This window comes from Brachyhypopomus gauderio, chromosome 16 (assembly GCF_052324685.1).
Source record: "Brachyhypopomus gauderio isolate BG-103 chromosome 16, BGAUD_0.2, whole genome shotgun sequence".
NCBI lineage: Eukaryota > Metazoa > Chordata > Actinopteri > Gymnotiformes > Hypopomidae > Brachyhypopomus > Brachyhypopomus gauderio.
In genome coordinates, this window is record NC_135226.1 from 10,753,011 (window position 1) to 10,778,123 (window position 25,113).

The 25,113-nt window shown below is 41.5% G+C and overlaps 1 protein-coding gene and 3 non-coding genes across 5 annotated transcripts; 2 read left to right on the forward strand and 2 right to left on the reverse strand.

Moving 5' to 3' along the window:
- Positions 1 to 909: 909 nt before the first annotated feature.
- Positions 910 to 981, forward strand: trnap-agg (transfer RNA proline (anticodon AGG)). Its single transcript has one exon. It is a non-coding gene; the product is annotated as a tRNA-Pro (tRNA).
- Positions 982 to 1,149: 168 nt separating this feature from the next.
- Positions 1,150 to 1,221, reverse strand: trnaw-cca (transfer RNA tryptophan (anticodon CCA)). Its single transcript has one exon. It is a non-coding gene; the product is annotated as a tRNA-Trp (tRNA).
- A 91-nt stretch (positions 1,222 to 1,312) lies between these two features.
- On the forward strand, positions 1,313 to 1,384 carry trnaw-cca (transfer RNA tryptophan (anticodon CCA)). The gene has a single exon. It is a non-coding gene; the product is annotated as a tRNA-Trp (tRNA).
- A 467-nt stretch (positions 1,385 to 1,851) lies between these two features.
- On the reverse strand, positions 1,852 to 12,033 carry LOC143477760 (WD repeat-containing protein 20). 2 transcript variants are annotated; one of them, XM_076976506.1, is made up of 4 exons: positions 11,692 to 12,033; positions 7,559 to 7,741; positions 4,198 to 5,559; positions 1,852 to 4,027 (listed from the first exon to the last, which is right to left on the reverse strand). In XM_076976506.1, the coding sequence occupies exons 1-4, from the start codon at positions 11,764 to 11,766 to the stop codon at positions 3,968 to 3,970; spliced, it is 1,680 nt and encodes a 559-aa protein (XP_076832621.1). In that variant the 5' UTR covers positions 11,767 to 12,033; the 3' UTR covers positions 1,852 to 3,967. The 2 variants fall into 2 exon arrangements, with proteins under 2 accessions (XP_076832621.1, XP_076832620.1); XM_076976505.1 differs by having other exon boundaries at positions 11,417 to 12,033.
- Between the last annotated feature and the right edge of the window lie 13,080 nt (positions 12,034 to 25,113).

Below are 25,113 nucleotides of genomic sequence, written 5' to 3' on the forward strand. Positions count from 1 at the left end.
TAAAGAATGGTACCAGAATGTCCTCTGAGAGCAACTTCTCCCAACCATCCAAGAGCAGTTTGATGATCAACAATGCCTTTTCCAGCATAATGGAGCACCTTGCCATAAAGCAAAGGTGATAACTAAATGGCTCGGGGAACAAAACAGAGATTTTGGGTCCATGGCCTGGAAACTCCCCAGATTTTAATCCCATTGAGAACTTGTGGTCAATCATCAAGAGACTGGTGGACAAAAACCTACACATTCTGACAAAATGCAAGCATTGATTGTGCAAGAATGGACTGCTATCAGTCAGGATTTGGTCCAGAAGTTGAGAGCATGCCACGGAGAATTGCAGAGGTCCTGAAGACTGCAATGACTTGCTGCATTAACTCATTCTAAATGTCAATAAAAGCTTTTGTTACTCATATGATTGCAATTATATTTCTGTATGTGATAAAAACATCTGACAAACACACATAAAAACCAGAGGCTAGCAGATCATGTAAAAATATGTTTGTGTAATTCTCAAAACTTTTGGCCATGACTGTACAAATGGTTAGAAAAGAAACATTCAGTTATCTTTGGAAAACTAATGTTAAATGAAATATTAAATACCTCTCAAATTATTAAGTACATAGTGTTCCGTTTTCTTCTTGCTACTGGAGGCACAAGCACAAGGTGACTTTTTGGGGGAAAAAATGCAAGGGGTTCCAAAGATTGAGAATGTTGTGTCTACTGCATTCAACAAATGATAAGGTACTCACTAAGTTTTTAGATGACACTTGTATATAAGTCAGTGTGTATCATAGCATGTGGAGCGATACACAAACGTTAGATGAATGACGTTTTTAATTGTATTCTGTAACATTTATAACCTGCAGTCTGTATATTTAAGTGATAAAGGGATTGTCTGGTCTTTTAGCATATGGCTCGTTGGTCTAGGGGTATGATTCTCGCTTAGGGTGCGAGAGGTCCCGGGTTCAAATCCCGGACGAGCCCTTGTTTTCCCTGACTGACTATTTCAGCTTTTCTTTCCAAAATGAGAAAATCTTTAGAGATTGTAACAATATATTTGACAACACGATTATGAGTCATTACGTTAGCATATAAAACTATGGTGTACATAAATTAAGTAGAGGTAATGAGAAGCAACGTGCCTAAAATAATTGACCCCGACGTGATTTGAACACGCAACCTTCTGATCTGGAGTCAGACGCGCTACCGTTGCGCCACGAGGTCGTTCCAAAAAAACAGACCACGACTAAAACAAAAAAAAAAACAACGTAGACTAAGCATTTTTCAACGCAGTATGTTACTCAAAGGGTTGTAAGACCTCGTGGCGCAACGGTAGCGCGTCTGACTCCAGATCAGAAGGTTGCGTGTTCAAATCACGTCGGGGTCAAACATTTTGAAACAGTTACTGCTTTACCTCCGTCTGCTCTTCAAACGCCTGTGCGATCTCAAACCTCCCACCTTAGCATTGGATAGAGTAGCGACTGCTCAACTCCAGCACCTACCTTCCAACATCCATTTTTAATCTGGGTCTGCAGACAGCTCTGATAATCATGGTCGGCAACATCCTAACTGAACTACACTTCACTGTTTCACATAGCTGGTCACAACTTATATCGTATTATTGTGATGTACAGCTTTTCATTCGGGGCCACTTCTATTAGTTTCATATGTAGGAATTTTCTTCCATTCTGCAAACATATACATAAATTGCTATATAGTTCATATTTCCAGACATTAAAATACCCCTCATTGAAAATTTCACACAAATATTTTCAAGCATACGTCCAAGTTAGCCGCCACACTAAAATAATCTATGAAAAAAATGATTAATAAAGATATTCATGGCATTTGAGATTTAATTACAGATTTCCATATACAAACTTAATATAGTGGTGATGCTTGTCACTCAGGTATTACTGTATTACGGTGTTGAACACACTGAAATAAAAACACATGCCATGGACATTCTGTAAACCACTTTAGAAAGAAAAGCAATATTATTGAATGGGCCCCCATTCTCCTACGGTGTGTGTTAATGTCCATTGTTATTCTTGCAGTAGTTTACATGGCAGGGCAGTCTTTCAGCCATGCAGGAAGGAGCCTCCAGTGTACATAACTAGACAGCCATAGAAGATCTTTTTTGTAACCAGGTTATTTACTTTCTTGCACTCATAAGACATACACACACTGATGAGTCAAAATCTCCTTTGTTTGGAATACCACACATTTCTGAAATAAAATGGATGATTATGCCCAGGCAATAATTTTTTTATCTGCTTATATGCTAACAACACACAACAAGGCTACAACATATACCAAATTAATTGGTCCACTGCATTTCCCAATGTTATCCCACAATAAATGGCCTGGAAGGTTATAGCCATAATAATGGAAAAAACCAGGAAATTATTTTGTTAAAACACCCCTAAAAATACAAAAGTACAAATGATCAAATTCACATACTATAATTATTCAAGGGAAAAATACTGTGATCACCATGGGGAAAAGTGAACATGTAGTTTAAAATAGATGTGAAGTACACCATTATAGAACATATATCTTTTAATTTTTTCTTAAAGTAAGAGCAATTATTAGGGGAAAAGGCCCAAAAGCATCTGCCTCTTAGGGGAGAAATTCACACATTTGGCTGGCCAAGCTAACTATTCATACATTTTAAGATATCTGGACTAATTTACAGCCATATAGCAATCTGGAGCTACATGACACCGGCTAAAATCAATAGTAGAATTTCATGTTTTGTGACACACTGAATAACAATGGATTATGAAAATTTAGGTAAGCAAGTTTACTCGTTTATTCCACCTTCTGGAATGTCCCTTTGGCCCCCTCCAACATGCAAAAATTCAAATGGTTAAAATGTGCAAAATATTGCAAGAGGCATAGCAAGTGAGAAAAACGGTGCTTACTAGGTGCTACAATAGTTAAATGTGTTACTTAACTACAGTAAGTATCCCTCTTTGATTAGTTTTACTTTGTGTTAAACGTGGCAAATGTTCATGAAGAACTCAGATATCATTGAATTAAGATTTTAGTTTGATGTCTATGCACTAGTATTCCTTGAGATAAACTCAGAGCTTAGCAGCATTAGTAAAAGGCTTTGTTTTGTCTCACCTATTTACTGCACTGTATCTGATGTTTTAACTAATTTTAAATATGTTTGAGCCTTGCAGAAAACACAGCTCTTTAGGATGTATCCTAAGAATCAATAACCCAGAGCAAAACTGTCTGGAAAAATGCACTTAGGCTAACTCTCAGTTCAACACACCAGAGCACAAAATGCACAATCCTAATCATATAGTAGTCATTGGCCTTGTTGGTGTAGGTGTTGGCATTAAGATACACAAAAACTTGAGGAGCCCCCACTCCGCATTCACAAGCATTCTTTCCAACTGTCACTATGTACAATATAGGATCTTCATATATTAATTAAGTACATTATTCCAATACATTTAGTCCTCTGCTTTTATATTCTCAATATGTACAATATAAATTACTACAGTTTGAATGATAAATAAATAAGGTACAATGGCCGTAGCATTGCAGCTTTTGCTGTTTTTTTCTTCTACTTCTCATCCTTTGCAATAGGTGATGGAGGAAAACTATAGTGGGAAGGACTGTCTCTTTCTTCAAGTTCATCAAGAAAAAAGATTCACAGAAGTATAGATGAAATAGAGACAGGAGTAAATGTGTGTACATTTCAGTAGATTGTGCCTGCCTGTATATTTGTTAGTCACTTTTAAATAAGCTGTGTATTTTTGTGTTCTCCAGGATGGTAGTTAAGACAGTCTTACAAGTCTGGATGAGCTGAGGGTGTGGAGTAACATTATCAGTGTAACAGTGATAACACTGTAGCTCACAAGCTCCTGGTATAGGATAGGAAGCCAAGCCTCTGAAAACAGGAAGCACGAAGCATGGGTACAGAAGATGAAGATTATAGCTCTGCTGCTGTCTATACCACTGTCCCACTCGGTGAGTTTCCATTTTGTGTTGATAATGGTTGAGAAGGATGCTATAACATCAAAGCAAGAAGAGACATTTATTATTAATTAGTTTTAAATGTTAGAAGAACATGAAAACACAAAAATATTCATAGAAGTACCTAAAAAACTAAATTTATCACCAGTTATAAATAATAATTTCTTCTTCGTTACCTTTACCATAACTTAAGGAAGGACTTACCGCTTTGCCTGGCCTTGCCCAGGTACAGATGAGGCCCTCCTGACATGCAGTAATGATACAATCATCCATGAAGACGAGAACTGTGAGTCTTTCATGGGCAATCTTCTTACACACCAGTGGCTCCAGCAGTGGCACCTCATTCATGCGTGGGCACAGCGTTGTTCCTAACACCTTGGAGGCATCTAGGCGGTTGCTACGTGGCGCTACATTGATCTTGTCATTGCTCTTGCTGATGTTCCCAAGGCTGTGGTAACGTTTGTGCTCTTTTTCTCCTGCTGTGCCCGATTTGTCCGATTTACGTTCTTGTAGAGATAGTGTTGCAAAACGTCCAATGCTAAACGGTGTGGTTCCTCCTGCACTATTGGCTCCCACAGTCCCACCACTGTCCGTCACCCCCTGGCTTTTGGAAGCATTGGCAACAGCAGGGTGGGGGAGGGAGTTAGACCGGGATAGTGAGCGAGGTAAAGGCAATGGCAGCGTCACTGGCTGGTGAGGGTTGGCAGGATGATGGTGACCTTCAACTCCTCCACTTCCACTTCCACTTGTGCTGTTCATTCCTCCACAGACAGAAGGTGGCGCATTGGGACTGAAAGTGTTGGTAAGAGCGCGGGACAATGGCAGGCGTGGATACAGAACGTCATCAGTCAGGTCCCACAAGCAGAACTGAGTGTCCTGTCCGACTGATCCAAACCGGTACGACACTGAAGGTGTGCCACCTTTGGAGCTGTGACGAGACAGGCGCGATAGTGTACTGCTGGTGCGTACACGACCGAAGTTCAATGCTCCCTGGTGAAGATCCTCTTCACTGCCACTCAGTTCCATTGGTTCTTCTTCTTCTATGCTGGTGGTAAAGGGATCAAAGGCCACTACGTTGACCCACGACTTGTGGCCGTGACCTCGAGCCACAACACGGCTCTCTGTAAATGACCACACAGTGACCAGGTCATCTTCACCACCCGTAGCCAGGTACTTCCCATCTGGGCTCCAGGACACGCAGAGCAGGCCACCAAAGTAACTCTTCATGATACCTTGCAGTTCCATCGAATCAAAGTGGAAGACACGGAGGCAGCCATCCTGGCCCACACAGGCCACATGTACACCATCCGGAGAAAATGCAAACTCATTTAGGCCCCCCTCTCCTACTGCCCAGCGCAGTAAGGGGTTGCGAGGTGTCTTGGTCTTGCATGCATAGACAGCAAATCCTTCCCCCTGTCGGAGCAGCGAGTACTGTGGAGCAGTGGTACCACATGGGTGCTCTATATTGTAGAGGTAGAGGTGGCCGCTGGCATGAGAGGCCAGGAACAGGTTCTCAGATTTGGGCAACCATTTCAAACAGGTCACTTTAGTTTTGTCTATTAACCTCTGTAAAGCAAAGGAGAGATACAAATGGATTTGTTAGACTTTTCAGATTTTCTACATGCTGTCATTACTGGCTTCCAAGTCATTTCCAGACTTTGAGTTCAGTAAATCATTTTGAAATTTTGCTTCGTAAATCTGAAACTTGTGAAGTAAAGTTACTCTATGCAGTGTTTTGTAGAGGATCTTGGCATCCAGGAGTGCCCTGTCTGAATAGATTGAATTTTTCTTTCTGCAGAAGAGAACCCCCACCGCAGTTCTGTTCATTGCGAGTTCAATGCCTTCCAAGTAAAACCATTCAGCAAAGCCGAAGCTTTATTACACATTTACAGTAGCCAAACTAAAGTAATCGTTATCCAACTTTCTCCCAAAATTAATTGTTAAGCCAAGTCCAGTAATACAATAACTACCAACCATGAACTGTGTGGATAAAGCCAACCTCAACTTCTTTTGAATGTGGTTGCTCATGATGCAAAAAAATAGCAGATGAATACACTAACTTCATACATGAGCACACATCCATGTGTCAATAGTATTGCTGTGAATCAGGGCACAGAGTGATACCTTGCTTCCCACCCATAGAGCAATACCAATTTTGCTTCCTTAGAATCCCAATGGGGCAAATGCTTTTCTTTTGTGGAACTCAGGACCTAAAGTCTGAGTGCTCCATAGATCCTATGAGGACAGTTGTTGCAAGTACAACCTGAACTGGGCAGACAGCAATGAGGAGTAAAATGAAGCCAACTGAAAAGAAAAGTATCTGAGGCTTAAGACCTTATCTGCTAAATGATAGACACAGATCTGTACAGATATTCCTAATTTTATCAGCACTCTTATCAAGACCGAGTACAATATTTAAGATCAACAAGGCAATAAAAATATAGAATACTGCAAAATAAATAAAGGCAAAAAAGGTGTCAATGGCTCATTCTTCATGGTCAAGATTAAGTGTAAAATCTGTCAGCAAATCTGTCTGACTTAAAAAGATAAACCACTTTAGCAAAAAAATTACATTTGATTATTCTGACAGCTATTAAATTCTACTCAATTTATACAGCAGGTAACTCCTTGTATGAAGGTTGCAGATTTACCAGAATAATCTAGAAAAGCAGATGGACACAGTCATTAATGATTATAGAGCATTACACAGATTAAACCTGATAACTCATCCTCATTAGCTTTGATAATTTTTTAGTGAATTACTCCTTTAAATATTACACCCTTTTACAGCATGAATAGGACCTGAATCAAGAAACCTTGATCAAGCAGGAAACATTTAACACCTTCAATACAGGTTGTTTTAAGAAATAAGAACAATCTCAGACAGAAAAGTATACTACCTTGGAGATTCCAAGCAACTACGTAACATATTTGTAAGTCACTCTGGATAAGAGCATCTGCTAAATGCCATAGATGTAAAAGTATGCACATATGTGCACACCATCTTTCAATGCTCAATATTTTGTTAGATACGCCTATTTATAATTCCGTTTGTGGCTAGTACAAAGATCCCTCAAAAAGAAGGAAGGCAAAAACAAAACCTAATGAACTTTTTAAGGCTGAGCGGCAGCACACGCCTTACAAACTAGATTAAAAAGAGCAACAACTTGATCAGCAGATCTTTGTGCAATTCATTATTTTAAATTTTTATCCATGTGCCCATTTTTAAGTCTGAGAACCTGCTCTTTTAAGTGTTTCTGTAGGGCCCTTTGCGAACTAACCACTATTTCACAATTCTACAACTGTCAGCATAACATGGGCCACTTACTGTTCCCACTTTTTCTTGTATTGTTGTTTGTATTGTTTTTGTTCATCATTTGCATAGCTGTTCATTTATATTTATTTTGTTGCAATCTTAAGTGTTTGTTTCAAGTTTCCACAGTATCTGCATGGCTATCATGCCTATCTTAATCTAAGGAAATTGTAAGACACATTATACAACATAAAAGTCCCTGAAAATGACAATGTATAAACAAATTTTTATACTGTCTCGTTACAAACACACCTCTTCATTGAAGAGCTTGCTGGTCTCTTTCTTGATGGGGTCCAGGTACTGCACCTGGCCTGCAGAAAAGCCCACAATGAGAGCCACACTGTCTGCAGTGGCGGAGTACTGATTGAAGTCATGACAGGTGGGCTGTGTCCCTTTATATATACGCTTATCTATAGGCTTACTGAGATCCACAGCCTACAGAGATGGAGAGCAAGAAAGAGAGAGAAAGAGGAAGAGGGGTCAGACACCACAAAACAATCTACATTCTAAAAGCAGTATTGACACTGTTCTGATGTGGCAAAGTCTGTTGATGCTTCACCCACCCCTCATGCCAGTGAGGAGCATGGGCCAAGCATCTACCCAGAAACACCTGGCATTAACACTCAAGCAAGTTTCTTTCCACTTGGGTTTAGATTTGAAAGTTCATTGCAAGTTTAACATGGTACAAAGTGGTCCTGGCAAGATACTAAAGAGTAGATTTCACTTGTATACTATGTCATAGTATAATACTTGTATACTATGTCATAATGAGGAATACAATTAGTTCATTGTATTGCATGGTTTTTCACTCTTAGATTGATTGTGCATGTGTATTAAGCTATGACATAACTTGACAGCACTGCAAGAATGTACCAGAACAGCTGCTTTCATTACACAGCCAACTGGAGATGGTATAACCAAGCCAAGATTGATTACTTAGCACATGAAAATGAACAGAAGCCTGGTCTAAATGTCATACTATTTGCTACATAGCTGGTAATAAATAATTCAATAACAAGGAGGAAAAAAAGACACTCACTGATGCAACCTGGAAAGGAGGTATCAACAAAGAAATTATGTGATCTTATTAATGATATATAAAGCCCTGACCCCGAGACTAATCAATAAAAGTTATTATAAGAGCCAGATAAGTTGCATCATTACATATCATGATAAACACTTATCCCACCTCATCATAATAATAATCATTCATTATTATTATTATTATCCCTTGTTCCCAATTAAATGTAGTAGTTGTACTTTCCTGGACCACAATCTCCATAATAAACTAAGAACTTAGTTTTTCTATGAATCATACAAATGAAAAATCTCAAAACGTCTTTATCCTTTCCTTTCATATTTTATTTTACTTTACATTCCATATAACCCACCAGAAGTGTATTTATATTTACAGAAGGATATTAGCTATCTCTCAATGCAGATAAGGAATGGCATTGAAATGACTGACCACCTTTTTACTCTGAGTAGACCAAGCTACAATCTGAAATCAGTATCTCCATACAAGACTTTCATAATTTCTGACACCTGTGAGAGAAATGATTGATTATTTACTATTGATTAGATCATGTTTAGTTATTATAAGAGATCATTATGAACTTTATGATTTAGTATTTGTCCATTCTGGCTAAACAGAAGCACTACAATAATGAAGTAGTGTGATTCAGTGTAACCATGTTTAGTTCATATTATGCATGTGTGCTATACTGTGACCCAGGTCAGGGAGAGTGCTGAGGGTAAGAGTACTCTGTTAACTGGTAGTCACTAGGCTACTAGTCTTGGGTCATTTAGCTTTCTCTGTGTTCAACTGATACATCAGTTGCTTCCGCTAACTCTAGGGAAGTCCATATTAGGAGATACACACATGTGAGACAAAGTAGCCTGCTGGACGCTTATGTTTTGGAACATAATGTGCTAAAGATAACCTGCTGTTAGAACTGCTGAATTGTGTTTAAGATTGTATATAAGCAGGGGGAGTGCCCCCCTGTCTTCAGAGTTGTCATGCTTGAATGAGACTCTCATGTCTGTGTCTGTCTTGTATCTGTCTTTGTCCTATTTATATATATTTATATATTTGTAATAAATTAATCATTTATCCACGTCTGAGTCCTCATCCATTTATTATAAAAATTTCCACGACACACCACTATCTGGAGATATTACTTTATGAACATTATAAATAATAAGGCTTGATTTTGGTCAGTATTTAGGGCATAGGATTTAGCTACAATTCCTACACTTATGTTTTTAGTGGCATGCCTTCAAGTGGACTGCACCTGGTGAAACAAAGTAACAGTACTTTAAATTACAGTGAATCAAAGAGATTTTCGCTTTCACACATTTCACTTTATACACATTCATTCGTGTCTATAAAGACAGCTGGCATTTGTGCATGGACTATTATGGAAGACTATTATAGCAAGCACATTTTGATCAAAGCAAAACTAACCTTTAAAGGTTGAGCTTTTCTCAATGTTCTGCAAATAAGGAACAAGTTTCACTGGGCTGCAGATAAGCAGAATGGTGTATTTTGTCATGCCATGTAAAAAACTTAAAACAGGGCAGAAATCATCACTGCCTTCTGAAGCTTTACTTTGACACACACACAGTGTCTGAAATAGCTGATGTTCCTATGGAGTATAACATTTGATTATATGTGAGATATGCACTCACCATTTAAATGTGAATGTTCTTAATTAACACATGTGACGCAAAGATGCACAGATACCTTGCTGACCCCGTACATTTGTTAGCTGGATCAGGTAGTTTTTGCGATAGTCATGCTGTAGGCATAAGCTTGCTTGCCAATTTATAACGACCCCGAAGCAGAAGGCAAAACAAGCGTTTCACTTCTCCGATTTAAATGTACCGTGCCTGCAGGCTATATAGTAGCGAAAAGGGGACGATTTTCACTCCACCTTGCATTCATTTCTATGTGGAATGAGCGAAGACAGCAATGAAAAGTTAATGTAAAGGACATTTGAATAAACTGATAATGTGAGAGTATTCAAGTATTTATGCAGTTATATTTCTGCTAAACAATCAACTCCCTGTTAATGCAAATAAGTTCCTGACCGTAACTTTAACTTCTGTCGTACTTCAGATTGACAAATATTTCAGTAAATACAAACCTCCATGTATTAGCACAAACTCCGTGCTAAGTAAATACAAATCCCCATGGTATCAACACCCCCATGCCAACCACAGATTAAACACGCACTGAATAGCATTCACTTTTAAAGTTATAATAACATTATATAAAATCACACTGTAGTATGTCTCGTCTGTTGTCAGCAACACATGTGACAACAGTCAACACAGAAGGCCTCACGGTGCCCCTTCATGCCCAAACTCGTGTTGTTCGCCCTTTCTTTTAGAACTATTTTGGTGTGTAGGCCTGGCTTGCTTTTCCATTTGTATCAAATACTTCATACTTTACACTATCCGTCAGCTACGTTACAGAACTCATCGCCTCACCTTCATTACAGCCAGTCTTTGAAAAAAAAGCGCTAGCTATCTTATTAACAAGCTTTCCATTATGGAGCTAGCCTGCTAGCTAGTGTTAGCTTACTTCTCTTTTGGATTAAAAACGTATATACCGTACTAGGTAAATAACGCCAACATTTAGAATTAAACTCAGAAATTCATTATCTGTGTATGTAGAATATGTGTTTAACTCCGTGGTATGGCAAATTCATATTCTAGCTGGAGGCGACATACAACATGCTGCCACTACTGTTGTGGTAGTTATTTGCTGACATTTTAGTGTCTTTTATATGCATTTGAAGACAGTAGCTGTAGACACAGCAGAGCCAATAACTTGGCTAACTAGCTTAAATATTTGAAATGAAAGAATAACTAAATTTGTTAACAGTTAGTTACGACACGGGTGTGTTTTTTTTAAGAAACCGGTATTTAATAGTCAGTTAACAAGGTGGAAGACGGTAAACAGACTGCACTAGAGCTAGATATTCTTAGTTACCAATGTGAAAACATCAGGTTAGCAACAACAGGTTTGTGAATCAAACCAAGCAGCTTTTACGTGTCATACACACGCCAGATTAGCGATTAGATTTCCCGCTGCTCCCCCACCTTTTTGATGTTTGTGTACGTATAGAAGTAAAGTTCCCTGCCGATGTTGAAACACACTCGTTCCGATTCCTCACTCGGGTCCTCCGGCTGAAGCTTCACCATGGAGACCCGAACCGGGGGCAGGAAGCCCGCCGGAGAGGAGCTGGCTGCGGCGCTGGAGGAGGAGGAGGCAGCCCCGGGCCCCTGCACCAGCCCGACACCACCGCCGGGTATCGAGCCCGGTCCGGACCCGGGGCCCACCGTTGAACTCGCTGTAGGTCCCCGGGATAACCCACCTCGTTGTTGTGAATCCGAAAGTGTAAGTAGCTTGTAAAAACCCTCTCTAGTCCGGAATTGGCATTTAATCTCATTGATATCCTTCAGAGCGCCTCCATCACCGGCCATCTTTAGTACAAACAAGCCGCACAGGAAACACCGAGCCCCTGACCTGGAAACAATAGCTAAAAACTACAACGAAGACGGGCGCGTGAAAGGGTCGGCCGTGCACACGTAAAAAAACAACTGAACGCATCTGTCCGAATCGATAGAGGCACCGACTTTAAATCCTAAAATCCAGAATAATCTCCTTTCATTATCCCGCAGGTTACCTGCTACGTTCATACCAGTCTGTCATGTACGCATGCGTGCGACGCGCCCAACAACGTAAAGCTGTCTACACAACGGAAAATTCGGGGACGAGTTTATCCCAGAGACCGTATATATCATAGACATAATATACATACATTGCAACTTTAAGAATAATTGTAGAGCAATCAATTGAATGGAACTCATCCATGTACATCAACTTCATAGACTATGAAAAAGCATTTGATAGCTTGGATAGAACCACACTCTGGAAACTTTTACGACACTATGGAGTGCCAAGCAAAATTGTTAGTATCATACAAAACTCCTATGAAGGCTTTGCATGTAAAATCATCCATGGAGGGCAGCTCACAGAAGCATTTGATGTGAAGACAGGTGTTAGACAGGGATGCTTACTGTCACCATTTCTGTTCCTGCTTGCCATTGACTGGATTATGAAGACATCTACAGCACAAAAAAGACAGGGTATAGGCTACAGTGGACACCGTGGACACAACTGGATGACCTTGACTTTGCGGATGACTTAGCACTCCTGTCCCACATTTGGCAACAGATGCAAGACAAGACAAATGAAATTGACTCCATCTCCAGACAGCTAGGCCTCATAATACACAAAGGCGAAAGCAAAATCCTGAGAGTAAGTTCACAGAACACCAACCCAATCACCTTAGGAAATATAGAATTGGAAGAAGTGAACACCTTTACCTACCTTGGTAGTGTGATAGAAAAAAATGGAGGAACTGAGGCAGACATTAAGGCAAGAATAGGAAAGGCCAGAGCAGCATTCCTACAACTCAGGAACATCTGGAAGGCAAAACATCTCTCAACCAAAACCAAAATAAGAATATTTAACTCCAATGTGAAGTCTGTGCTCCTCTATGGATCAGAGACATGGAGGAAAACAGTTGTTGAGTTAAAAAGCTGCAGGTATTCATCAACAGGTGTTGAAAAAGATCCATGGCATCTTCTGGCCAGATACAATAAGTTGTGAATGTCCGTGGCAAAGAACAAGCCAGCCTTCCATTAAAACTCAGATAAGGGAAAGAAAATTGGGCTGGATTGGACATACTACTAAAACCCTTGAAAAATAACTGTTTTGCACAATTTCTTGCGTGTTCTGGCACTCTGTATCTCCAGGGTAGTTAATTTTGCGATGTGGTGCAGCCTTAAATTGTGAAATACAGAGACAACAAATGACAGAAGCATGAAATTATGGTTCTGGATTTCGAATTGGGTTTCTGCAATGTGCTCCCAGAGTAAAAACACATCTTCAGAACCAATCTCAGCCCGAACAAATTGGTTGACAAAGGACATACTGACACCTGTTGATTTTTGGCATATCACATGCTCTGCTGCTCTGACCACCTTCACTGCTCCATCTGAGGGGATCATCAGATCACCATTGTTTTTAACCTGATGCAGGTTGTAGCTCTGGTCAAAGGATGAGGGTACAGCAGCTTTGACAAGGCTTGCACTGCACACCTCACAGAATTTTTCAGATAACATACCCTGAAATCTAGACCAGGGCATTATCCACAAGACCACCAAAGTGGGTGGGCAGGTAACTGTGGTCACATATGACTGCAGAAATGTTTGCAAATGGGGATGGGAGCTCTTCTTCTACCATTAAAGCAGAGTGCCTATCTGCAGCCGATAGTGATACAGTCTCATCTTGTGCTGCCACGTTGTCCGACGCACTTGGTGAGATACCACAGCGGACCATCAGACGACGGAAAATGCCCTGGAACTACCCTGCAGTGTGATTGTTATTCCAGCCTCCTAAAAAATCAAAAACATTTGCACACTTAGATTACAGAGATATTTGATGAAGACAGTCATAGTCATCAAAGACATATCTTCTTAGGGTAAGTATTGAAACTGTATAACCATTTTTCTTCACAGGCTATGAAATGTAAGTATGGTAATAACTGTAGAACCATGTTTCTTCCACAGGTCGGCTATAAAAACATGCATATGTGTCTGAAAATATATTGCATCTATAGGGTTTTCCATCTACCGAGTTTTTGCGCATTTTGAAAATGCGCATGAAAAAAGCTGGATGGAAAAAGTCCAAAATTCGAAAAAAGCCCCAAATATCGCAAAAAGATTTTTACGCTAGGAGGAGGTGGAAAAGTTAGACTATCGCATCGCCAAAATTCGGAAAAACTGAATGGAAAAGGGTTTTTCGCATAAACGATGACGTATCATGCATCAAGTCATGTGGTTCTGTACATGATCGCGATGTAAAGATGGCAAATGCATACAAAAACAGTTCTGGAGAGAGCAAAAATTGAATTTAACTTCTCCATGTATAGAAAAGCAAAAGAAAAAAATGTTTCAAAACCTCAACGTGCAAAAATGCGTAACTGCCAGATGGACGACGTAAATCCACTATTGTTTGGCGTCCTCTCACGTGATCTAAAGTTTATTCGCATTACTGTGGCTTCATTCGCATTTTTTTCTGCCGAAACTTGGAAATTGCGTATTATTTTTTCGAAGGTTTGGATGGAAACCCAGCTAATGACTGCTTGAGAAAGCTGTTCTACTTTGATACTTGAAGAAAAAAAAACATGCTCAATAAAATGTAGGCTACTCAACGGTTTATTCAGTTAAACATGAATTTGTAAGTGTGACGGGCAGGTGTGAGCAACAAAAAGGAAGCGATCACGCCAAGTCTCAGGGAAAAAGGGTGGTTTAATATAAAGTGTGCAAACCTAAAACCCGTGCAATAGATCCGAATTAAGGATATAATGACCAGCGGTCAACTGGTACAAAGACAAGGCATATATAGACAGACAAACGACCATCAGGTGGGAACGGATCACGGGCTCCGCCCACCTGAGGGGCGTACACGACGTCACAAGACAACAACAACACAGCCGCTGTGGACAGAGGCGGCCGGTAGGGGACCGCCTCACCGTGACAGACCCCCCCACCAAGCCGCACTCCCCTCCACTGGGTGTGTGGCACACAGCGGCTGCACAACAACACGAAGGGGCAGGAAGGCAAGGACAGGCAGGGACACCTCTCCTGCAGTCCACGAGCTGAAACACAAAACACATAACATAGTCAGCTCACCTCCCTGGGCGGGACCCTGGACCGACTGGGCCGTCAACAAGACAAAACCACGCCCCGGTCGGTCACAGGGCCCTCACGCCCTAACCGGCCTTAAGCCGCATAGCCCCACAGGTGCGAGGACGGCGGGCCTCGGCTCCTTGTCCGTCCGGGGTGTATGTGTGTGCAGGTTACCTCCCTGGGGCGTGGCTACGTCACCTCCAGGACCCCGTGGAAGGGTCTCCGTCCTGTGCAGGAGCTCTTCAGACCGGAGCCCCATGGTCCCCAAACATCCGGGGGCCCCAGCCCTCTAGGGAGGGGCTCTTTCCGACCGGGCTCCGGTCACCCCACAACATAAGGGGCTCCTGCCAGCTGGAGACCTCCACAAGGCCCAGGAACGCCACGATCCACCGCCAGGGAGAAGCACCTGCACACCAAACACAAAATGCACACACACACCCACACACACCAACACAAAACATAGACGCGCACTGCCCTGATCCCCCTTACAATGGGGGAGGGGTCTCCGTCTTAGCAGGGGACCTCCACCTGCTCAGGAGAACCCCCCACGTTCCTGGTCAGGGCCTCCCTCAGGAGCGACGCCCTCCGTGCCACACCCCATGGCACGGGACCACAGCCGGTCCTCCCCCAAACACACATTTAAGGGGAGGAGCATGCGTGGGATTACATGTAACAGTTGACAACACGCTAGGACAACACACACGCAAATACTAGACAAACAAAACTGTGCACAAACAACGAACGGAACGGGATCCATACGTGCACGCTCGTTAGACACTGACGCGCCGCTCGGGTTCGCAGTCGCTCCCCCCACATTAAACACAAGACGACGGGGGAGCGAGGCGACGGTGATGAGCGGTACCCGCGTCACACGTAAAACATTTAACACTAACACAAACGAGCGACGCACACTGACCAACGTTACCATTCATACGTACACAGACACCACACAAGACGAAGATCATACCCAGGGAGACTGCCCTGGTCCTCGCCGTGCCACACACACAACACGGGCACGGCGGAGCTCTTCAAACAAACAGACAACAAACACGAAGAGTTTTCCCAGGGCAGACAGCCCTGGTCCTCGCCGTGCACACACAACACAAAAGCACGGCGGAACTCTTCACAAAACACCACGCAGACAAACACTTACCACGAGACATGACCACGAACGAAGGAGAAAGAAAAAGAGACTCGGCGGCTTCCGAAGGGTGGCTGGTCATTCTGTGACGGGCAGGTGTGAGCAACAAAAAGGAAGCGATCACGCCAAGTCTCAGGGAAAAAGGGTGGTTTAATATAAAGTGTGCAAACCTAAAACCCGTGCAATAGATCCGAATTAAGGATATAATGACCAGCGGTCAACTGGTACAAAGACAAGGCATATATAGACAGACAAACGACCATCAGGTGGGAACGGATCACGGGCTCCGCCCACCTGAGGGGCGTACACGACGTCACAAGACAACAACAACACAGCCGCTGTGGACAGAGGCGGCCGGTAGGGGACCGCCTCACCGTGACAGTAAGCCTACATACTGTACATTAAAAGGGATTGATAACATGTTTATTCAGCTAAACATAATATTTGAAATGTAAGCCAACATTTAGTAGATTTAACCTCACAGACGTAATTTGGGGGGGGGGGGGGGGGGGGGGACTTTTTCAAAAGCCGGTTTTGGTCCTCTGCAATTTAAAAATAGCGACGAATGTGCACAGGAGTGTCTATGGGTGTGGTCGAATGTGTGAAGGAATTTATGTTGGGGTGAACATGCATGTAGGTGTATATGTGTAAAGGTCTACGTGTGAGGGGGAATTTGAGTGTATGTATATGTGTATGGGGGAGGGTGTGTGCATGGTAGGGGTGTATAGGGGCGAATGTAAATCTGAGTTTGAGTGTATGGGTGAGGACAGCTGGATCTGGGACGGGGCTGGTCGTGGCCGGTTCACTCCCGGATGCTCCCCTGAGATTACTGCACCACTCCAGAGGGGGGGCGCCTTGGGGTTCTGGGGTTCGGCTTGGCTCCCTGGCGGGGGGGCGGTTGGCCCGCTCTCCTGGGCGGTTGTGGTTCGGGGCGGCTGGGTGCTCCTCGGCGGGAGGTGGGCCCTGCCGGGTGGTGGGTGGCATTCCGGGCGAATGGCGCCGTGGCTTTGCCGCTGGCCCATGAAGGGGGGGCATCCTGGGGGGGGGGGGGGGGGTCTGTTCCCTCTGGTTCCCCCGGATCTGCGCTCCTTGACTGGTGGGGCACTGTCCGGGGTCTCTCTCTCCCGCCTGTGGGGGCGGGCATGTGAGGGTTTCTGGGAAGTGCGGCTCTGGTACTCCACCGCTCCTTGGGGGGCCGTGGGCGGGTGGGATTCCCGGGTCTTTCTCTGCCCGCCTCTGGCCTCTGGGGGAATGTTGTCGCAGCTATCCACCCTGGCTGGTAAGTACATTCCATACATCTATCCTATGTTGCACTTTTAGGTTGCACATAAACACACACACTCACACACACCCATACATCGCACTCATTTGTACTATATGTATTTGGTTTACTTTCTGTTCTTCTTTGAAGTGGTCATTTGAGCTGGTTGCGTGTTTTATTTTATTATTATCATTATTATTTTTATTTTTTATTATTGTTATTAATTTTTTTTTCTCTTCTTCTTTCTTTTCCTGCCTCTTTGTCTTTTCCCTTTTTATTCTTTCTCTCCCCCTTTTCTTGGTCCACCTAACCCCAATATCACTTTGCATATTGTTATCACTATATTATATATTGTTATCACTATACTATATATTATACAGAATTGTTATAATTGCCATTTAATCTGTACATAAAAACAAAGTTGTCCTCCAAAGATGGGGGGGTAGAGGTGGGCAAAAAAATAATAATAATAATAGCGACGAATCTAGCGCTAGGACCATGCAGAAAACGACCGCTCCGAGCTCCGCTCCGGTAACACTTTACGTTCCTAAAAATGAATTTTCCATGAAGCAAACCTGGCGACTTCGTGGCTGCATCCATGTAAACACACGTACGATTTGTAATTCACAGGTTTGAAAACTCGTTCCCCCTACTGTGCAATTTGGTTAGGAATACAGCCGAGCTAAACGATCAAGTTGAAAGTCATCATAGTTTGCTTACCCATTTTGACCCAGTTCCCAACCCAACTTTAAGAATAGATTAACGGCCCGATTATATCGCCCGATAAGAGTATCAAATTAACGAACGCCGTTAACGCCGTTATACAGTTGTGATCAAATTTATTCAACCCCCACTGAAATAAAGTGTTTTGGCCAGTTTGACATTGATTTTGATCATTTCAGTCATCTTATTTACAATTATATCAAAGAGGCACTTATAAATTAGACAAACATAACATAATATTTATGATGGAATAACCACAAATGTCTTTACTGTGCTCACATCATTATCAGTTTTATTCAACCCCCTAGTGACATTATTTTTTAGTACTTAGTACAACATCCTTTTCCAGTTATGACAGCTTTCAAGCGTGAAGCATAGCTTGACACAAGTGTCTTGCAGCGACCTATGGGTATCTTAGCCCATTCTTCATGGGCAAAAGCCTCCAGTTCAGTCACATTCTTAGGCTTGCGCACTGCAACTGCCTTCTTTAGGTCCCACCAGAGGTTCTCAATTGGATTTAAGTCTGGTGATTGCGATGGCCACTCTAGAATGTTCCAGCCTTTCATGTTCAACCATGCTCTAGTGGATTTGGATGTGTGCTTCGGATCATTGTCCTGTTGGAAGGTCCAACGTCTCCCAAGCCGCAGGTTTGTGACTGACTCCATCACATTTTCCTCCAAGATCTCCTGGTACTGAAGGGAATTCATGGTACCCTGCACACGTTGAAGCTTTCCTGTACCATTAGAAGCAAAACAGCCCCAAAGCATAATTGACCCCCCGCCATGCTTCACAGTAGGCAAGGTGTTCTTTTGTTCATAAGCCTGGTTCTTCCTTCTCCAAACATAGTGCTGGTCCATTGTCCCAAACAGTTCTAATTTAGTTTCATCTGACCACAGTACACTGTTCCAAAACCTTTGTGGCTTGTCCACATGACTTTTGGCATACTGCAGTCGACTTTTCTTGTTCTTTGGAGTCAGCAAGGGGGTGCATCTGGGCGTTCTGGCATGGAGGTCTTCGTTATGCAGTGCGCGCCTTATTGTCTGAGCTGAAACTTCAGTGCCCACATCTGACAGGTCTTTTTTCAGTTCCTTAGCAGTCACGCGGGGATTTTTCTCCACATTACGCTTCAGGTAGCGCACAGCAGTCGCGGTCAGGATCTTCTTTCTGCCACGACCAGGTAACGTTTCCACTGTGCCCTTTAACTTGAACTTGCGAATGATACTTCCGATAGTGTCTCTTGGAATATTTAACAACTTCGCAATCTTTTTATATCCATTGCCATTCTTGTGAAGAGCAATAACCTCTTCTCTTGTCTTCTGGGACCATTCTCTTGCCTTCACCATGCTTGGAAACACACCAGTAGATGTCTAGAAGGAGCTGAGTATCACAGTCCTTTTAAATCTGCCTAATTGGTGCTTATCATGCTTGATTGCTGCTCGTTGACATCCACAGATGTTTTCAATACCTGATGGAAAACACTGGAATGAACCTCTGTTCTTAGGAGTGGTAGTCGTAAAGGGGTTGAATAATTGTGTCAATGAAGAAATCACAAAAAGGCCATTTAATACTTTATGACAAAAAAAATTGATGCTATCTTAGTTGCATTTAGTTCTTTAACAAGTCCTTGTAAGACTTCATTATGAACACAATTACAAATGTGCACTGAATTCCATAAAACCCTTCGCAGCATTGGGGGTTGAATAAATTTGATCACAACTGTATATATATATATATATATATATATATATATATATATATATATATATATATATATATATATATATATATATATATATTAGTGGTGGGCTGTTATCGGCGTTAAATAATGTATCGCCATTATCTATTCTTAAAGTTGGGTTGGGAACTGGGTCAAAATAGGTAAGCCATCTATGATCAAATCAAATCAAATTTATTTGTATAGCGCTTTTCACAACACATGTTGTCACAAAGCAGCTTTACAGGATTTACAAGGTTAACAATCGTATGGTTCCAAATCCCTAATGAGCAAGCCAAAGGCGACAGTGGCAAGGTAAAACTCCCTATGATGGTGGAGAATAGGAAGAAACCTTGGTAGGACCAAGACTCAAAAGGGAACCCATCCTCCATTGGGCAGCCCGTTAGCACCTTCCTGTCAAACATTATAGAAATCCAGCACTTACATGGTGGTATTTCATCCCTTATCCCAAGCCTTACACTAAACCTAACACGCTACTATTCCTATGATCTCACTCCTATTCCTAGGTTCTGGATAATTTGTGACCTTCAACAGAAAAGCATAACATAACACATGTTATGAACATCAATCATTAGTACATCCAATGAAATACACCGCTTGGATTAAAAACACTAACATCACCAGCAGGCTCCATGTCACACACACAGGCTTATACAACACAGCAGATTGATCCAAAGGGATCCCAAAATAGCTGTTCTGACCTGGTTGAAACTAATGAAGCCTAAGGCCAGAATTTCATCATACATTCATTATTTTGGCTCTGGTTAATGATACTGTTAATGATACTGTAATTTCTGTGCATTAGAACTGTATTAGGTAATTGGTTTGTATTCAGACCTGTTTTCATCATTCATGCTGTTGAATTTTCTTCTGTGTCTTTATTATTTCGGATTACTACTGATCTCTGTAGTTGCAAAGCTTGTGATTCATGGGTGATATTTCTTATTTCAGGTAGACAAGAAATAAACTTGTTTTTCTAACTTAAAACTGAATTTTCATAGTCATTCATGAAATAGTTACAATTAATTAATTTTCCCTGTTTATCCAGTTTAAACAATTTTGATTTCCACTTTACTGAGGTGATCATACAGTGAGGAAAATAAATATTTGAACACCCTGTGACTTTGCACATTCTCCCACTTAGAAATCATGGAGGGGTCTGAAATTTTTATTTTAGGTGCATGTGCACTGTAAGAGACATAATCTAAAAGAAATCCAGAAATCACAACATATGACTAGAATGTTTGGCTGTGTGCAGTGGCATGCACACATAGACATCAGGTGGTGCTAAAGCACCACCAACTCTGCCCTTTGTCAACGAAAGTGCCCTTTTGAAACTTCGGTTTAAAAAAAATATATATATTATTATTAACATTTTACTGAGGTCGGTTTAAAATGATCTTTAGAAAACCTGAGCGATTAAAAACAATGCCCTGAAATGAGCCACCACCTTGCACACACCCGACCTCTCTCTTCCTTTAACACCAGATGCGCTGCAGCAGCAGTTCAGTTCAGCGAGTGGAAGGAAGCGTCTTCAGCACAGCACACACTGTCACAGATAGACTTCTTCTCCCGTGCCCCACCAGCCAGGTCACATACACATCAAGTCAAATCGTACCGTTTGCCCTCTAAGCCCAACGTGAAATCATTTTGTTGTGCAGTAAAATGTCTCATACAGCACCAAACTACTAAGCATTTTTAGCCGACTGGTCACCTGATAAACTAATCGCTCTAGCCCAAATCAATGATGGATAACGTGAGGACGACCACATACAGATAATTAAGGTAGAGTTTACAAATCTGTGTGTTAATCTGAATGTTTTCTGTTGTATAGGTTTTGTTAGGCAACATAAATTAACACATTCGTTTGTGAAAGAAGAAACAGGAAGCTCCCCATTACCTGTGAAAAATGCCCATCTGCATTCATGTAATGAAAACACTCAGTAGCCTATAACTCCTTCTCGTACTTTTTGGTCTTTTTACTGTCTTAATTGTAGGCCTATATTGATTTACTAATTGCAAAATATGTGCAACAAGGCCTGCAGACAGTGTAGGGTAAACAGAAGTTAACTGAAGGACTTAACAATGACTGTATATAGTTAATATTGGATATGGATTTTATCAGTTGGCGGTGTGACTTTTTTCCATTGAAAACTCACGTTTAGAGAATGTTACAAATAAAAGTCAAATTTCATTCAACATGTGCTTGTAATATTTTTTTATAATGAAGTGCGCTAAAAAGTGCCCCCCCTCCCCCCGAGCACTTGCCCCCCAAAATGTCTGTGCACGCCACTGGCTGTGTGCCAACCCTAGATCCCCATTATATTACAAGTCAGCCTTTCATCACCCTAGTACAGGGCTATTCAACTGGCTATTCAACAGATCCGGCCCTTTAATGATTTAACAATTTACGTTAAATTGTTATGATTCAACAATTTACGTAATTTATGCAATTTACGTATTACATTCGCTTCAATTTTACATCCACTATGACAGTATTGGTATAGGTCCGAAAATTGTCTGGCCCACAGGTCAGAGCTCTCTGCCAAATCTGGCCCGCAGAGAAATATAGTTGAATAGCCCTGCCCTAGTATGAACAGAGGGTTAACATATTTCTGTGCATATTAAGTTAATGAAGTTTTAATTACTTGGCAAACACATTTTTGGATGCAACATCAATGTAAAATGTTGAGTAATAATTATATTAGGTTTGCAGAATCTGCTGTTAATTAGTTGACTCATAGGTTCATAACTATAGGTCTGAGGGACCGATGTTTTTTTCCTCATCTAAGTGAACACATCTGATTCAGTTTTTGATGCACATGATGATGAACTGATGAATTTCTGCAATGGCAAATGAATTGATGAAGGTGGGGAAATAATGTGCTCTAGCAATTTTGGCATTGTAAGACAGTTGTCACAATGTCTGGGCAAAAGTATTGAAATGCATACACACATGAATTAAATGGAAATGAGAGACTTTGCAATTTTGTACAGTTTCTTGAATCTTAATTTTGAAACCTAACCAGGGTCATTTGGTCCGAAAACAGTTACACTGTGATGTGGTCTAATATAATCTGATGTAATACTAACTCTGCCCACCAGAATGCAGTGTGGTATCATTTAACAGACAATGTATGTTGGCGATATACTGGCAATTTGTTAATAACTTATAATACATTAATTAGCATTCTTCTAATTACCTAATAAATGATTCCATTAGCACCATTGCTTGTCTTGTCTATAGGAGTTACAAGCAGAATTGCCTATAATTATCCATCCTTCAAGCAAGCAGAAACAACATCAAGGGACATCCCTCATCTTGTAGGTTTTCTGATTGCAAACTGTCTGCTCCTTCCCTCACAGTCCAGTCAGCGATTTTTGCCCTGTATAGCAATAATATGTGTAACATGAGTTAGGAACACTGATCTCTGGTTGGCTGTAATGAGCATCAGGTCCCCAGTGCCAGTAACACTCCAGGCAATGAAGAGAAAATTGCTGATAACTGCCTGTCGAAACCCACAGAGCCAGACTACGACAAACTGAAGTTTCAGGTCTTGCTAACAAAGTTTTCAAAGTGAGGTTTAAATTAATTCAGCACAGGAGATTAAGGTGTATTTTATATATGAAATCTTGTTCATTATGACCATTTGGAAGTTATCACAAGGTTTTGTGATCAACTATTTTCTTATAGTTTACAGAATACTTGAAATTAAGATTATCCAAATTATCCAATCTTATAGTGGCCTAGGGAATATTGGCAAGACAGACACAGAAATGTTGACCAAAAATATGCAAACTAATGAAACATGAAGCTAAACAATCCCCTCTCCTTCTCATTTTGCAAGGCAGACATCCCAAGTCTCCCGGAAGCTGCGGGAGGCTCCCGCATTTCGGTAGTGTCTCCCTGATACCCGCGAGTCACATATAATCTCCCGGAATTCAGAACGAGTGACCCACACAAAGAGACTTTGAGACTTTTTTTCTCCAATCGCGAGTGGGAAGGAGAGAGAGGGGGTTCTGATTGGCCTGTTCTCCGCTCATCAACTTACTTATATTCGCCGGCACCCACCCCCCCCCGCCAACAACTTTCACTCGCCAAACCCCCCATCCACCCCCCCCCCTCCCCCCGCCAACAACTTTCACTTTTCACCCCCCCTCAACAACTTAACCTCCGGGGGGGTAACCTCCCTGAAATCAACTTTTGCAACTTGGGATGCCTGGCAAGGTAGGAGTATACCATGTCCACTAGGACAAACTACATACATACTAATGTTGACAGAACAATTAAACTCTCAAAAGGCAAGTCTTTGCTCTTCTTTGTCTTCTCATTCCATCTTTTCCTGCTGAAGATGCATTGTTCCACTCCACTGGTTAGATAACTTCCCAAAACATTCACAACACTTTGGAACCTTGTACTTAAGAACATTCTTAAATTTCCGAGTGCTTTATGAGTGCCGGAACATCGTGTCTGAACTTGTTCATAACATAAGAGTGTTCTGGCCCACTAAGTACCTTAACTTCTTTAACAGAGGTAAAGAAGTCAATTTTTTAATAGAATTAAATTAACTTTGGTTGTATGAATCAAAGTTTAGTGGTGTTACAACAACCCCCTATGAAGGTCTTCAAATCTAAGCATAAAAATATATATTGTTTCATTTTATTCCAGGGTTTATTTCATTTCATTCACATCAAACAATGATGATAAATTGATAGAAGTGCATACATTTTTCAATGTAGTAGTACAAATATTTAAAAAGGCTAATGAATAAATGTATTCTCTGCAAAGAAATGTCTACAGTTAATCTGATAAACTTGACATCACTTAACCAAACAAATGAACTGATAAACATTTACATATACTGTATAAGTAACTGCGTAAGACCAGACTAAAGTGACACCAGTGATGGATTTCTGAAGACTCCTGTGTTGCCCAAGAGCAAGCTGCTGTATCCCAATGTATGTATGCTGTGATTAAAGCACTGCTGTGTCATGTACCATATAGAACATTCCCACATACTAAAGATGCATTGCATGAAATAAAAATAGGTTTTCATATAATTGGAAGCAGTCAGTACAGTGGACAGCACAATGATCCTCATACACACTCTCAGCTTCTTGAGCCCTGTAATAAAGGCATAAGAGTACATGTCCCCACCCAATAATTCTTCTGAAAC

What these genes read in the sequence shown, in the direction of transcription:
- LOC143477760 (XM_076976505.1), bottom strand. Translation starts at nt 11,800, where the DNA reads ATGGCCGGTGATGGAGGCGCTCTGAAGGATATCAATGAGATTAAATGC. An exon ending in CGTACACAAACATCAAAAAG is followed by an intron (nt 7,742 to 11,416) that starts GTGGGGGAGCAG and finishes CCATCTCTGTAG; the next exon opens with GCTGTGGATCTCAGTAAGCC. An exon ending in GGGCAAGGCCAGGCAAAGCG is followed by an intron (nt 4,028 to 4,197) that starts GTAAGTCCTTCC and finishes TTGATGTTATAG; the next exon opens with CATCCTTCTCAACCATTATC.